Here is a 15,839-nt window from a genome sequence, read left to right as displayed (position 1 = left end):
TTCGACTGTAGAAAAACTGATTCTATAGAATCAGTTGTCTTCTATAGTATAGAAGACAAACAGTGAAAGGCAGATGGTCTGGGGGGTTGCTTTTCTTATTCAAATGTAGAAAACCTGATGCTAACAGTATAGAAGATGAAGAGCACACCCTGCACATCGCGTTCAGCTTTGAAAAGAACTTATCCAGGAGCTGGAGATCTGGAGATGGTGTGTCTTAAGTGACCTGTGCCCACACCCACTTTTGCAGTCTCCGCGTACTCCTAAAGACAGGCATACACCAGTTTGAAGGTCATTGGCCTAAGAAATTTGTGAAAGTAAGAATTTAGAAATAAACATTGGTGGGATGGGGAAAAGGATACAAATATCTCATGAGAATCTATTTTAAAAACGGATTAGAAATATTTTTGGGCAAGTGACCAGATATAAGACAAACAAAATATAAGCAAATTAAGATTTCCTTAACTGTGAAAATCGGTATTTAAATAGAAATAGAAAAGTGCATTTCATTCGCCATAGCAAATCAAAATCGCAAAGTACTTGGGAACAAATTTAACATAAAAGGCACAGAAATGACAAAATCTTATTGAAAGACATAAATAAAATCTCAACAAATGGAAAGCATGAAAGGTAAAATTATTATATCTCAAATTAATCAATGTACACATGTAACATTATGTAATTAGCATTGAAAAATTATAGAATGGATGCAAGTACATAATACTATTTCAATTAGAATTGCATATTTGGGAGGAGGGGAAAATTGGGAAAATGATCTCAAATTACATGAAGACTAAGTGTCCAGTAAATGCAAAGATTAAAAAAAATCACAAGAAAATCTAGGATCCTATGAATACACTCTTGTATAGGAGGTGGGAAGACCTTAACCATGACCAAAGTATCCAAATCTATAAAAATTAAATGATAGACATATTTTTAGATAAAATTTAAAACTTTCATATAGTAAAATTACAAAAAACAAGATCAAAAGAAAAATGATAAATGTAGAAATATGCTGCAACCCAAATGTCCAACAAAACCTGTAATATAGATAACGTTTCCATAAATTGAGAAAGCAACAGATATCCCAATAGGAAAAACAGACCAATGAGATGAAGAGACTTTTCAGATAAGATTAAATCCAAAGCACCAGCAATTTATATGAAGAGATGTTTACATTCACTAATGGGAATAAACATAATCCAATTAACAAGGAGATGTGATTAGCCTTGACTGGCAAAATCTTCTAGATGCTTCTGCACTAATAGTGGTGAGGAAGATATAGCTGAAGAATGTCATAACGGATGTAATAGTTGAAAATGCACACAGTGGGGAATGAAAATGGTGGAGAATGTGTACAGTGGGGAATGTGCATAGTGGGAATGTCTATGGTGGGAAGCCTATATAATGGGGACTTGGTGGGAAGGTTACGGGGGAGTATAGATACTGGGGAGGACATATGGTTAGGATTGCACATAGTGGGTGGTATACATGGTAGAGAGTATGGTGGGCAGTATACACGGTGGAGAATGTATACAGTGGAGAATGCATATGGTGGACAGTAACCATGGTGAAAAATGCACATGGTGGGTGGGACACATGTTGGGGAATGCATATGGTGGAGTCTAGTGGGAAATGTGCGTGGTAGGAAATGCCTATGGTGGAAAGCAACTATACTGGGGACTATCATGGTGGGAAGGTTATGGGGGAGTATGTATACATGGTGGGGAGTATGTGTGGTTAGGATTGCGCATGGTGGGTGGTACACACGGTGGGGAATGCCTGTGGTGGGGAACGCATATGCAGGTGAATGTTATGGTGGGGAATGATTGATGAGACTCTAAGTAGTAAAAACTTTTGAAAAGTAATCTGCTAAATCTGTTAAAACTTTAAAAATATATTATTTGACCTATTATGTCCACTCATGGTAACTATCTCAAAAACATAAAAGTGCCAGTATATATAAATATTAATTTAGAAGTCTATCAATTGTGGCACTGTTTGGCATGGAAAAAATCTCAAATAAAGTTAATATCCATTAATAGGAGAGTGACTGAGTAAACTATATACATTTGTGCCATGGAATATTAAATAATTACTAAAAAGAAGCAATTACAACTATACCAGTTGACTTAGGGATTTGTATGTGGAGTTGTTGAGCAAAACAAACCAACAAATAACAAATAAATAAATCAAGAAGATACAGTAAAGCACGTATAAGATGATAGCATTTTTATGAGACAAAATAAAACTATTCTGGCCATGTTTATGTATATGTTTGTACATGTCATGTGTAGGACTACACAAGAATGGAGGAAAAAAATGTGGAAGTTCATAATTTATGTTGTGAACCTGGTTTTCCTGAAATCAGGGTAGAGGAGGATATCTTGTAAGTTAAAATACAGGTGAAATGGAAAAAAGGAAGCAACACGACAAAGGAAAAGAAAAAAAATACTGCCTTCACTGACCATCCATATGAACATATGTGCATTTATATAAAATTATGTGTGTGTGTATATATATGTAAGGATATGTAAATAAATTGAAAATACTTAGTTTTTAAATAAAGAACTTAAGAAAAGGTCAGGTTTAACATAAAAGGTTAAAAGTAGACACCAGTTTTAAATTTTTAGTTTACTGAATTAAAAACTGATGTTCAAAACTTGAGAGATACAGCACATGAGAAACGATGGTATTGCACGGAAAACCTGTAGGGGCGTAGCCACAAAGGATGAAGCCGAGAAGATTTGTCGAGTGAGGCTGAGGCTGCAGAAACGTGGCCAGGCTAACTTGTACACCGGCAGGGACACAGCTGTGACTGCAAAATGGGGAGGGCACCGCTCGTCTCCCCAAGAAAGGGTTCGGGGAACACACGAGGTCACGGTGGGAAACACCCAGAAGCCAGCACAGGCAATCGCTGAAGGGGGTTCTATAGCAGAAACAGCCTTCGGAGCTTTTCAATCGTTAACTGAAAGGCATTTTTTACGTTAAGGTCCACAGTCATTTTTAAATCCACACTGATAAGGACTTGATACTAAGAGGATTTTTATAAGTGAGAGGATTTTATACATGCATGTGCAGGTATCCATTCTCAGTGAGGACATTTTATATATTTTAAAACATACATATGGGTCAAATTTTATATAATCACTGAGATCTAAAATAAAAATAAATTCAGTGCTCACATCTCATTAGTCACTGCAAACACGAGTTTCAATAAATCAATCATGTGAACATGAATCAGCAGTGGGCCGACCACCCGAATCCCAAAAGAACAGGGGACAACGCAGGGGCAGGGGCAGGTGGGCAATGAGGAACAGGCCTGGCTCCTGAGCATCTTCCTGGGAGGGCCACATCTAGACCAGACAAAGGCACAGCCAAAAATCATATGAGGGACTTGGGCTCAAAGCTGGGGAAACGAATACAGAAAATTAAGGAGCAGCCCGAGGACGAGCTTCCTGCCTGCTGCAGAGCTTTACTATTTACTCCCCGCAAAACTCAGCATATGCCTTCTCCTACTAATAGCAGTTATGTTTCTACATGTAATCTCTCTCCTCCTCTTCTGAAAGTTCTCTAAAGGCCAGATCTACGTTGACATCACCTCTGTGCACCCAAAGCCACAGCACAATGACTCTTGTATAACAGTCAACCATCACCTCCAAGTCCCTACTTCAACATCCTCCTATTCACTGGTGACCTCCATATACAAAAAACAGACACACGAGAGTGATTCACAAAATGAATGATAGAAAAAAAGATAAAGACCAAAGCCTGGTGCTTTATAAATGTCATCTAGTTTAAAAACCATCTTATGAAATCCTGAGCTCCAAAGAACATTATGTTGAAACCGATATTCAGAATTACAAATGTGTGAGTATATAAGAAAAAAACAGGCTTGTTTTGTTGTCATTTCAAATCAGGAGGATAACGGTTTCTGAAAGAAATGGCAAAGAAAATAAATGAGAAAATCTTTAAAGATAAATATCTTTGTAGATTTAAGAAAGTATCTTATGAATAGAAACAGAAGTTTTAATAAATTATAGCAATGACAATTTGTCTCATGTATTTAGAAGAGGCTGAGCACTTATTTTACTCTCTTAAATATGTTAGTTCTTCTATTTAACTCTAAAGTTTAACAATGTATTTTGATTTCTTAACAATAACATTTAATAATTACTTAATTACAATTGCATTTTAATTGCAACAAAAATATTTACTTTGAGAGCCAGAGTTCAGCTGGACTGGTGCAGGTGACTGCTGTGGTCTCGACAGTGGCTTTGGAGGTAATTCTTTAGCCTGGGAGAAACAAAAAAATAAATACACGTAATTTTAAATCTTGTTTTTACTTAGGCACACATAACTCTTTTCTAATGAGTTTATTTAGCAAACTTTTATTATATGTGCTTAGTAATGAGGCACTCTCAAAGCTCATATGCATCCCTCTGGACTCTGTGTAACTGAACTGGACGACAAGACTCAGATGTGGACCGGGTGTGCTCCTCTCATGCCTGGAAGCCAACGTCCCCCAGGCACCTCTGACCATCTGTGCAAGGTCTTAGGGAGCTGCGAGTTGCAGGGATGGTAATTGTAGTAATTGGCTTAGCAAGCGACTGGCAGAGGCAGTGGCAGACAAACTCTAGGCTTCAGTTTTTACTCCATGAAACAGGCATCAAACCAACTCTGAAAGGGCTGTGGAGCCCCATGAACAAGGCACACGAACTCCTTGGTGCCCCAGGGCCTAACGTACCAAGGCGCCAGGATCTGCAACTATTATTCATGTCATTGTTATTACTGAGACAAGGTCTTGCTCTGTTGCCTAGGCTGAGTGCAATGGCATAGCATGATCTTGGCTCAGTGCAACCTCACGGGCTCAAGTGATCCTTCTGCTTCAGCCTCCTAGTAGCTGAGATTACGGGCACACGCCACCATGCCCAGCTACTGTTTCTATTTTAATGATAGAGAGAGGGTTTCACCATGTTGGCCAGGCTGGTCTCACACTCCTGATCTCAAGTGATCCGCCTGCCTCGGCCTCCCAAACATTATCTGTATTATTGATACAACCAAGTTCCATCCTTGGAGAAACGCAACCACAAAAGACAAATGACGTCTTTCCCTGAAATCTGTATAGAGGAAATGTCAAGGTAGCATGACCTTTTCACAAGAATGTGAAGTCAGTGAAACTACGAAGGAGGCTTAGTAGGTTCTTGGGAACCTGAGATCAGGGACAGAATGTTCTACAGAAAGAGATTTTCTGAGAATACTGAGTGGAACATAAAACCAAACGGTACAGAAGACTTCCTCTGCTCCCTTGCTGCTTTTCTTGCATTGATTCGTTGTCCTTCATTTTCATACTTTTCGGTAAAGGAATCAAGAATTTCATAAAGATCTTCAGCTTGAGCAGGCCGCGGTGTATCTCCAAATAAAATGTCATAAGCTCGGATATCTTGACAATAAAATCTAATAGGAAATATAAAATTAAAAACATTTCAATATACACAAATCTTTTCTAAACACAGCATGTGTGCACACACGGTGTGTATATATAATCATTCATATATAGCACTTCATATACACTACTTTTTAAACATTAACTTTAAGCAATATCCTATGTTCAAGTCTTAAATGTACCCCAAGTTCACCTCTACAGGCAACTACCGTAAATATCCTTATATGGATCCTTTCTTTGTTAACATAAAAAGCACATCCACATTATCATAGAAATACTTATACTTGCACATATATACATACACACATACTCATATATAAACACATATAAATATACACACAAGCACATACATTTTTATAGGTTTTTACTTTTTAAGTTTCTTTAAAAAAGGTGCCTATAACCGTGGCTTTGTAATTTCCTTAAAATATTTATTTTTATCAAGATTAAATAAACATTTACCTTACATGCTTGGAGGCCCTGTCATTCATTAAGCAACATATTTGTTTTAGTTTATCCAGGGTTTAGTTGAACTTTAGTGGGAAGGCCTGCCAACAGCCTCAAACCAGAAGTTTCTAAAAGTATTCTTTTGTTAACTTTTCTCAAATTAATAAAACCAGGAGTCAACACATCACTTTTGATTTTATAAGATGAATAGTTCTGCAAACCTTATTTTTCCCCATCCCTCCTATTTTCTACCTCTTGTGGTTTATATTTAGCTTTATCAAATAGTGCTGTTGGATTCCTGAGTGAGTCAGTGAGGTAAACACTGGGTGCTTTGTCTCGGATAGTGGCGGGTCTGTCTGCCACGCGTGGCGAATGTTAACGGCCAATGCCAGCGGGGCCAGCCTCATCAGGCTGGCAATTAGTGGAACTTCTGCAGGTTCTGGAAGAAGTCCTGCTGTCAGTCTTAGCTCTTTATCTCTTTCTGGGCCTTCACACATATTTTAGTGGCAATTTAGAGCCACTTAATTTGCATTTTAGGAAAAATTAGCCAGATGCAATTTAAAGTAGAAGCTTCCCTTTACCTCTTTGGGTACCTTCAGATTCTTTTTTTTTTTTTTTTCAATCAAACTGTATTTCTGTATTTTAAATTGTTCTCTATTTGACATAGAGAAAAGACAAAGGTGGAGTATAGAACAGGAAACCTCACAACAAGGAACACCGACTGACCCATGAGTTGTAACTGGTGTGCCTTCCACAAACATCTGAAAATCACTGAAATCGGTGCATCCAACTAAGGGTATTACTACCTTACGCTTACGTTTCCTTTTTTTTTTTAATACTTTAAGTTCTGGGGTACACGTACACAATGTGCAGGTTTGTTGCGTAGGTACACGAGTGCCACGTTGGTTTGCTGCACCCACCAACTTGTCATCTACATTAGGTATTTCTCCTAATGCTGTCCCTCCCCCAGTCCCCACCACCCCCGACAGGCCCCGGTATGTGATGTTCCCTGTCCTGTGTCCAAGTGTTCTCATTGTTCAATTCTCCCTTATGAGTGAGAGCATGTGGTGTCTGGTTTTCTGTCCTTGTGACAGTTTGCTGAGAACGATGGTCCAGCTATCTTAAAATGCGAAGTGGAAAAACAGCATTTACAGTTGAATATATATGGTGATTACCATCATATATGGTAAGACAAAAAAAATCACGCTTAGGAAAATGTTGGAAGGCAGTAAAGCAAAATGTGAATTGTGTTAGTCTTTCAAAGGGATCGAATGTTTTTTCTTTTATTTTTTGTGTGTCTTCTGCATTTTCCATGAGCATATATTATTTATATATTTAATTTTTAAACGTAAGAGACACACTTATAACCACGTTGTAAAAAGGATATATAAATGTACTCTGCAAATTATATCAACTCTTTAAGTATTATTTTCTCATCACACTTTCAATTAAAATCACTTTAACTTGAACTGACTTTCTATTAGTTTCTTTCCTTTCAATCAAACAGCTGCCTTCTAAAGACACGCCTGCGAAGAGTCCCCTCGACTTGCAGTACGTGAAGACGGCGGCCGAGCTTCTCAGGGCCACGTTGCCTTCCAAGTTCCTGCAAAGCACAAGATTTTGCGTCACAAAGCTGTGAGCAGCTCTAAGCCCGAAGATAACTATTTAAATAGCACTCTTCTTCCAGCTCAAATGAATTATCTTGTTCTGTACCTTCTTCAGCTGTTTCTATGTTTTACTTACTGTAGGCCTAAATTAGATGTTTTAATGTGGCCTAGAGGAAAAACAGGCCAGGGGGAAGAACATACATGAAGTTATTACAGAAGGCTGTGATAATATAGAATTGTGTTGCAAAAAGTACAGTGCAGAATGTGTAAATATATTTTAAAAATTTGTAAGTCTGATATTTTCCAACTGGATCGTCCTGTCTTAAAACTGGGAAATACATCTCAAGAGTGCTAAATAATTTGGATTCTTTTTGCATTGAGTATTTTCATGGAACCAAGAACATTTTTAGATGATTTTACTGTGTAATTTCTATAAATAGTGTGGGTATAAAATATTTCTACATTGCACAATTAATCCAAGACTAGCATTTCATTAATAGAGAAGAAAAATACACTTTAAGTACCGTAAACGCGGCTCAAAAAAACACATCCATATCCAATTTTTATGATTTACTTTGAAAAAGCTCTTTCTTTCCTAATGGAAGCTGAACTTTATCATAAAATCTGACTTGCCTTTGGCTCTCTCAAAGCTGAAGGTGGATTTTATGTTCAAGCCTGACAGATACAATGGCCTATGGTTCTAAAACATTTCATTATTTCTTGTGTGTTCTGGTTTCAGATTTTCTAGCTTATCTCACTGGCTGTGTTTTGCGAATTTCCTATTTGTGATGACCTCGAATCTTCTGGGCATGTATAAATCTGGAGATGTATAAATCTGTTCATTTTAATTCAAGTTTCCTATTAATGCAAAATAAAACATGCAGTTGTTAAACCTTTACTGTCTAACATCTATTTAAAGAACTCACCTTCCCAAGGGCCCGACCGCCACAGTCAAGTTCCCTCCAAGGGTTAGATTTCCGCCTTTCGCAAAAGCTTCCACAGCACGGTCATAATTCAGAATTATCACTAAGTCTGATACCTAAAGTGTAGAAACCCACTGATTTAAAAATAGTTAAGAGTAAATATCATTTAAAACTCATCTTGACTAAAACTCAACTACACCGTATGCATTGCAGCAAAACACCAATAGAAACAGGAAAGAATGTGAGACAAGAGCCATCTTTTTATTTTGAGCTGATGAATTTTGAAGCCAATATTGCCACAGGTAATTACAGCAAACCCCAGTGAGCGTTTACTGTGCACCATGTGGATACTGTGAGGTTTGCCTGCATCTTGTCCTTTAATCTTCCACACAACCTGGTCGTGTAGGTGGTGATCCTAGGGTTTAGTGGGGTTAGGTAAACTGTCAGTGCTAACAAGTCAAACGAAGGTTGGAGGAAGGGATCCGACATGCTCTCTGATCTCATCAGACTAAACACTTCGTACAAGCCAAGCCCGAAGAGCACAGCACCAGGGATGACGGAGCTGAAGGTCCCGAGAGACTTTCTGTACTTCCCTCCTGGCCAGTGGTGTGCTCCTTACTGGAAGCTGAACCTGGGCCACTTCACTATAGGTCACAGAAGCTCAACATATCAGAAAGCAAAGTAGTTTCCACTAGGAATGCCTATTTCCATGACTTAATTTTTCTTTTTTTTTGAGAAAGAGTTTCATTCTTGTTGCCTAGGCTAGAGTGCAGCGGCATGATCTGAGGTCACTGCAACCTCCACCTCCAGGGTTCAAGTGATTCTCCTGTCTCAGCCTCCCGAGTAGCTGGTATTACAGGCGTCCACCACCACACCTGCTAATGTTTTGTATTTTTAGTAGAGATGGGGTTTCACCATGTTGGCCAGGCTAGTCTTGAACTCCTGACCTCAGGTGATCCACCCGCCTCAGCCTCCCAAAGGGCTGGATTACAGGCGTGAGCCACTGAGCCCAGCAGACTTAATTTTTCTCTAAATAAACGCAGAAACTACAATGAGATTCAACTGAATGCTCAAGGCAAGTCAACACAGCGAAATCATTTGTTTCTCAAATTCATTACTGCAGTGTGGAAGCACAAAGTTAGACCTGAAAAATAACATGACCCATCAAATGAAAGGCAGCATGGGTTAGAGGAGGCAGCATGGGCCAGGGGAGGCAGCATGGGCCAGAGGAGGCAGCATGGGCCAGGGGAGGCAGCATGGGCCAGGGGAGGCAGCATGGGCTAGAGGAGGCAGCATGGGTAAGGGGAGGCAGCATGGGCCAGGGGAGGCAGCATGGGTCAGGGGAGGCAGCATGGGTCAGGGGAGGCAGCATGGGCGAGGGGAGGCAGCATGGGTCAGGGGAGGCAGCATGGGCCAGGGGAGGCAGCATGGGTTAGAGGAGGCAGCATGGGCGAGGGGAGGCAGCATGGGTCAGGGGAGGCAGCATGGGCCAGGGGAGGCAGCATGGGTTAGAGGAGGCAGCATGGGCCAGGGGAGGCAGCATGGGCCAGAGGAGGCAGCATGGGCCAGGGGAGGCAGCATGGGCCAGGGGAGGCAGCATGGGCTAGAGGAGGCAGCATGGGCAAGGGGAGGCAGCATGGGTCAGGGGAGGCAGCATGGGTCAGGGGAGGCAGCATGGGTCAGGGGAGGCAGCATGGGTCAGGGGAGGCAGCATGGGTCAGGGGAGGCAGCATGGGCCAGGGGAGAGAGCATGGGCAAGGGGAAGGAGCATGGGCGAGGGGAGGCAGCATGGGTCAGGGGAGGCAGCATGGGCCAGGGGAGGGAGCATGGGTCAGGGGAGGCAGCATGGGCCAGGGGAGGGAGCATGGGCCAGGGGAGGCAGCATGGGTCAGGGGAGGCAGCATGGGCCAGGGGAGGCAGCATGGGTCAGGGGAGGCAGCATGGGTCAGGGGAGGCAGCATGGGTCAGGGGAGGCAGCATGGGTCAGGGGAGGCAGCATGGGCCAGGGGAGAGAGCATGGGCAAGGGGAAGGAGCATGGGCGAGGGGAGCAGCATGGGCCAGGGGAGGCAGCATGGGCCAGGGGAGGGAGCATGGGTCAGGGGAGGCAGCATGGGCCAGGGGAGGGAGCATGGGCCAGGGGAGGGAGCATGGGCCAGGGGAGGCAGCATGGGCCAGGGGAGGCAGCATGGGCCAGGGGAGGGAGCATGGGCCAGGGGAGGCAGCATGGGCCAGGGGAGGGAGCATGGGCCAGGGGAGGCAGCATGGGCCAGGGGAGGGAGCATGGGCCAGGGGAGGCAGCATGGGCCAGGGGAGGCAGCATGGGCCAGGGGAGGGAGCATGGGCCAGGGGAGGCAGCATGGGCCAGGGGAGGGAGCATGGGCCAGGGGAGGGAGCATGGGCCAGGGGAGGCAGCATGGGCCAGGGGAGGGAGCATGGGCCAGGGGAGGCAGCATGGGCCAGGGGAGGGAGCATGGGCCAGGGGAGGCAGCATGGGCCAGGGGAGGCAGCATGGGCCAGGGGAGGCAGCATGGGCCAGGGGAGGCAGCATGGGTCAGGGGAGGCAGCATTGGCCAGGGCACCCCTGGTATGGAGAACCAATGTCCATCCCAGCTCCGTTTCTCGAGAGCTGTGGACCTTGTGGTCTTCTAACCAGCCTCTGTGTCTCTGACCACTCTGTGTTTAATATTTGCTTTACCAGGACCCACACCTCATGGAACGATCGTCAGAATCAGATAGAGGTGTCAGGTGCACCTGGAAGTTGACAGAGTGCTGGCATGGGGCTCAGTATTTGGGCTCAAAAGTAAAACTAGTTGGGTGGGAACTCCACAACTCCCTTTTGCATGCTGTGCGACCTTGGGCAAATCATTGAGCTGCTGAAAGCTGCAATTTCCTTCTCTGGAAAATGGGTGTAATAATAGTGGCACACATTCAAGGCTGTTTAGGGATGAATTGAAATCAGTTCAATACAACATGCAAAGGTCAAGCAGACTCGTGTTTAAAATATGCCTTCATTATACAGTTATTCACATTTTTTAATCAAATCAATGCTCTCAAGTCAACATTTTCATATGAGTGACAGAAAAATCCTGTTATAACCAAATGAGATTATACTTGAAAGGCCCTAAGAGAGTTCCTGATACAAGCATGTTCTTAATAATGTTCAATTTGAATCATTTTATGAAATAAAATACACTTAAGATCTGTAGGACAAACTAAATCTACCAGATAGCTGACCCACACCCGATGCTTCAGCTTGACGCTTGCCAACTGTTCATTTTATTTTACATATAGACAATTTCTGAGGATTATGGTGCTGAATGACAGATAATTATTTAGCTTTTCTTATGCAAAGTTAAGCATTTTCGCCAATGATTGTATAACCTGTGTCTTATATGTATTTTTAGATAACAAATTTGCCTTGCAGAATACTTGCCACTTACACACTCAGAAAATACACATTTCTGCCCATGACCTTGTAGCTACACTGGCTCTTATGTTCTACTTCAGCTTGGTGCATCGTGGTACAGTTAAGTAAGGCCAAGCTATGAGAGGCAGCTGAAGGAAAAAAAAATTTTTGATTTTTTTTTTGTCTGATCTCTCTTTAGTTCTTTTGAAATAAGAATAAGACAATATTGCGTTTTTTGGTGACACTACCGATTAGCCCAAGAACCAGGTCAAAAGCTCTGCAGACAGCTTGGCGAGCCTGTGAGCAGCAATAGCCCTGAGTTTATTTCCACAACGTAGAACAAGGAGCAAGACAAATTTCCTGCAGGAATCTGGATCAGCTGAACAATACATTGGGACGGCACTCTCAGAAAACCCTGTAAGTATTTGACAAGACTTCTTTAGAAGTTTGCATTAAAACTCAATGATATCACAGTCTGATCAAAGAAATAAGACTTGTGTTTTATTTATGAGATCAGTAGGGTGACTATGGTTCACAACAATCTATTGACTAGTTCAAAGTAGCTAGAAGAGAATAATTTGAATGCTTCCAGCCTAAAGAAATGACAAATATTTAAGGTGACAGATATCCCAATCACACTGATTTGATCTTTACAAATTGTATGCATGTATTAAATTATTACAAGTGCCAGGAAAATACGTACTCCACTATAAATCAAAAAATAAAATTAAAAAATAAAACAATAACTCAGATGCAAGTGTTTCAATTAAATAAATTGTTAAATACAAGAACGTGAAAAACCACAGCTGCCATGGAGCGGAAGCTGCGGGACAGAACGTCCCTCTTCTCTGAGACTGAATGTCCCGAAAGCAGCTCCTCGGAAGGTGCCACCCCATCTCCCTCTCGTGTGGTCAGCCTGCTTCACACCACACAGCTGAGTCCTGGGCAGTTATCCTGTCAGAGCCTCACCCCCTTTTGGATGATTGACTGCTGTCCGCCTTCAAGCCCCACATCTGGACAACCGGCTAAGAAAGCTGGGCTCCCCCCTCCGGCCTGCAGTTCTCTCTCGCCACTCTTGGGCTGGGCTTGGAGCTTGCCCCACGCTCCCTACCCCACTCTCCCTAAAAGCCTCACTGCAAGGGGAATAAACCTTTCCCTCCCTCCTTGTGTGTGGCATGACCAGTCTCAATCTCTCAATATGCAAACCAAGCCTAAGTGGAGGCCCTCCCGGCAACTCCCTCCATGCCTCGGACCAACAGATCTTTTCCTTACATCCCATTCTTAGGGGGCTTAAAAACTGGACTCTGGTCTCTAACAATAATTTATCCTCAACTGTAACCCAGATACCTTCCTCTTCAGTAAGGTGAAAGGGCCCATCTAAATTCTCCCTGGAAAAAGCTGAGTAATTTTTGTTTTTTCAAATTCCAATCTTGAGTAAGAGCCAGACTGCTCTGGCTTGATGGCCCAGTGTGAGCTCTGGCGCTGGAAACACAGCAAAGGACTGTACACGTCCAAAGCCAAGGCAGCAGCAGGACTTTCTGAGCTTTGGGCTTTGCTACAACTGTTATCCAAAAAGAATCCGTAAGTGGTATTTAAACAAAATGTAGCATTATCTTTCCTCAGACTACCAACTTTCACATCTTCACTTCTCACAATCACAACTCTCTTTACCAATCTCTCTCTTTATCACAAAAACTTCCCCCTCCCCCAAAGTAATCCCTAATCCAGATACAGGTATTCAGTCACTAATTTAGACCATTATTCAGTACCTCTGATGTTCCAAGAACAGGGAACTCTCCGCCCTGTAGAATCTGGGAGTCTAAAGGTTGAGATCGTCAAACGTAAATTAACCCATGCCAGCCTTCTGGCTAAGCTTAGGGTCACTTACACTTACGGCCCTGGAAGAATGAGTCTGACATTCACTCTCCAGTGAAACCACGGCACAATGCAATAAGCTATCCAGAAGCAGCCTCAGGCAGCAGGGGCTGCGAAGCAGCATCCTTTGCATAACTAGATCTTGTTAGTTAAGAGAACTGACCTTAAGAACACACAATCAGACCTTAAGAACGACACTAGAGCAGAGTACGAGTCTGAGGCAGAGGGAGTCATGGCAGGACAAGCGTTTAGAAAATTTCTTCCACTCTTTGACCGAGTAGTATTGGTTGAAAGGACTGCTGCTGAAACTGTAACCAAAGGAGGCATTATGCTTCCAGAAAAATCTCAAGGAAAAGTATTGCAAGCAACAGTAGTCGCTGTTGGATCGGGTTCTAAAGGAAAGGATGGAGAGATTCAACCGGTTAGCATGAAAGTTGGAGATAAAGTTCTTCTGCCAGAATGTGGAGGCACCGAAGTCGTTCTAGGTGACAAGGATTATTTCCTATTTAGAGATGGTGACATTCTTGGAAAGTACCTAGACTGATATAAGTCACTATTGAAATGGCATCAACATGAAGCTGCCCATTCCACTGAAGTTCTGAAATCTCTCATCATGTAAATAATTTCCACATTTCTCTTTTATAATAAACTAATGATAACTAATGAAAAAAAAAAAGAACACACAATTAAGATTGCAATCTTTTTCCACCAGGATTCTCTAAGAGAATTAAGCTCTAATGTCCTAAGGCATCCATTGCAACGAATAGGTTAGCATCTCCCCAGATATTCTAGAGTAATAGCACAAATAATTAAGAAGGTGGTACTCAAATCCCTTTCTGTGTTTGGAAGATCAGATGAAGAACCTGGAGCAAATGTTAGGGTTTTGCAGCATTGGACAGATGGAAGGTGTGGGAGGTGTCCGAAGGAAAACTGAGACTAACCCAGGCACAAAACAATGTGCCACAACTTTAGCCCAGAACCAGCAAGATTTGCTGCCAGTCACAAGTATCCAAAGGGAAAGAGGGTACTTAAAGATCATTTTATTCAACTTTAAAATTTTTTATTTTACAGATTTGATTCAGGAAGATTAAGTACTTTGTTCAATGTTCTGTAACTAATAAAAGAAGAGCTAAAACTTAACAATTACAGTTGAATCTCCATTCCACCGTAGAATGTATCTACAAATCAGAATGCCACTGCAATGGTAGCATAAAGAGGCCACAGACCCTCTCGAGAGCAAAATAACCACAACTGGTAAAAATTATTTTAAAAATTAACACTTCTGGAAATTGTCCTAAGGGCAAACGGCAAGTGAAGAAAATGAAGACACAATGATTCAATGAACACTATTAAATATTGGTAAGGACAGAGAGAGTTGGTGACATTTGCGCTACAACCTGTGCCCTGCTGCAGGTCAGCCTGATGGAAGCTCCTCTTGGGGAAGGGGGTTTGCAAGAACACAGACTTCCTTCCCCTAGCCCCTGGTCAGGGCTGCAGTATCTCCACAGGAGAGGCTTGCTGCCAGCATTTCTCTTCCCACAGCTCCATGTACAGAAGCTCCATTCCAGGCAAGAGCAGCTGAGAGGTCTGGAGCTTCCTTCCTCCACCCAGAACCCATGTATAAGTGGAGGCTCCAGCCCAGTACAACAGTCCAGGAGCACCAGGGCCCAACCTACTCTGGCCCCAGTTCACCTGTGAGGCAAAAGCTCCACGCTGACAGAGGCAAGCCACGCCACTCCCCTGCCCAAGGCTGCAGGGATGTCACTCCAGGAGAGGTGAGCCCCTGCCCCAGCCTCCAGCTCTGGAGCAACAGCACAGAGATCTTGGGCAGAGAGAGAGACAGGCTGCAAGGGCAGGCAGCTCCAAAGCTCTCCTCAAGGGAAGTGAAATTTTTTGGAACAGAGAGTGGGTGATGGTTTTGGTGATAAACAGGTAAGATGAGGTATTCAGTTCCATGACAGCAACAAGCAAAACCACGGGTGGTCTAGAAAATCATCAGGGAGAACCAGCGACAGAGATAGCTAGGAAGAGCCCTCCTGAAATAGAAATGAGCCTCAAAGACCACCTGGGCACAGGAGCACAATTTTAACTGGATCAAACTGTGGAGCAATTTATGTCCCCACGGCATTGTTGGAAACAA

General features: G+C 42.8%; 2 protein-coding genes across 14 annotated transcripts in view; one reads left to right on the top strand and one right to left on the bottom strand.

Moving 5' to 3' along the window:
* SH3YL1 (SH3 and SYLF domain containing 1) overlaps positions 1–15,839 on the bottom strand; it is a 49,761-nt gene that overhangs the window by 9,714 nt on the left and 24,208 nt on the right. For 11 of the 13 annotated variants that reach the window (XM_050753208.1, XM_050753213.1, XM_050753211.1 and 8 more), the window contains 4 exons: positions 8,421–8,533; positions 7,362–7,490; positions 5,286–5,454; positions 4,215–4,293 (listed from right to left, as the gene is read on the bottom strand). In XM_050753208.1, the coding sequence (XP_050609165.1) occupies positions 4,215–4,293; positions 5,286–5,454; positions 7,362–7,490; positions 8,421–8,533 (490 nt within the window). The remainder of the gene's footprint in view (positions 1–4,214; positions 4,294–5,285; positions 5,455–7,361; positions 7,491–8,420; positions 8,534–15,839) is intronic. The other 2 variants (XM_050753216.1, XM_050753220.1) reach the window with 1 other exon arrangement.
* On the top strand, positions 13,191–14,553 carry LOC126933466 (10 kDa heat shock protein, mitochondrial-like). Its single transcript, XM_050753232.1, has one exon. The coding sequence runs from the start codon at positions 13,932–13,934 to the stop codon at positions 14,241–14,243; it is 312 nt and encodes a 103-aa protein (XP_050609189.1). The 5' UTR covers positions 13,191–13,931; the 3' UTR covers positions 14,244–14,553.

The sequence above is a fragment of the Macaca thibetana genome, chromosome 13 (assembly GCF_024542745.1).
Source record: "Macaca thibetana thibetana isolate TM-01 chromosome 13, ASM2454274v1, whole genome shotgun sequence".
NCBI classification, from domain to species: Eukaryota; Metazoa; Chordata; class Mammalia; order Primates; family Cercopithecidae; genus Macaca; species Macaca thibetana.
Note: the sequence above shows the minus strand (reverse complement) of the source record. Positions and strands in the feature narration are given on the sequence as shown.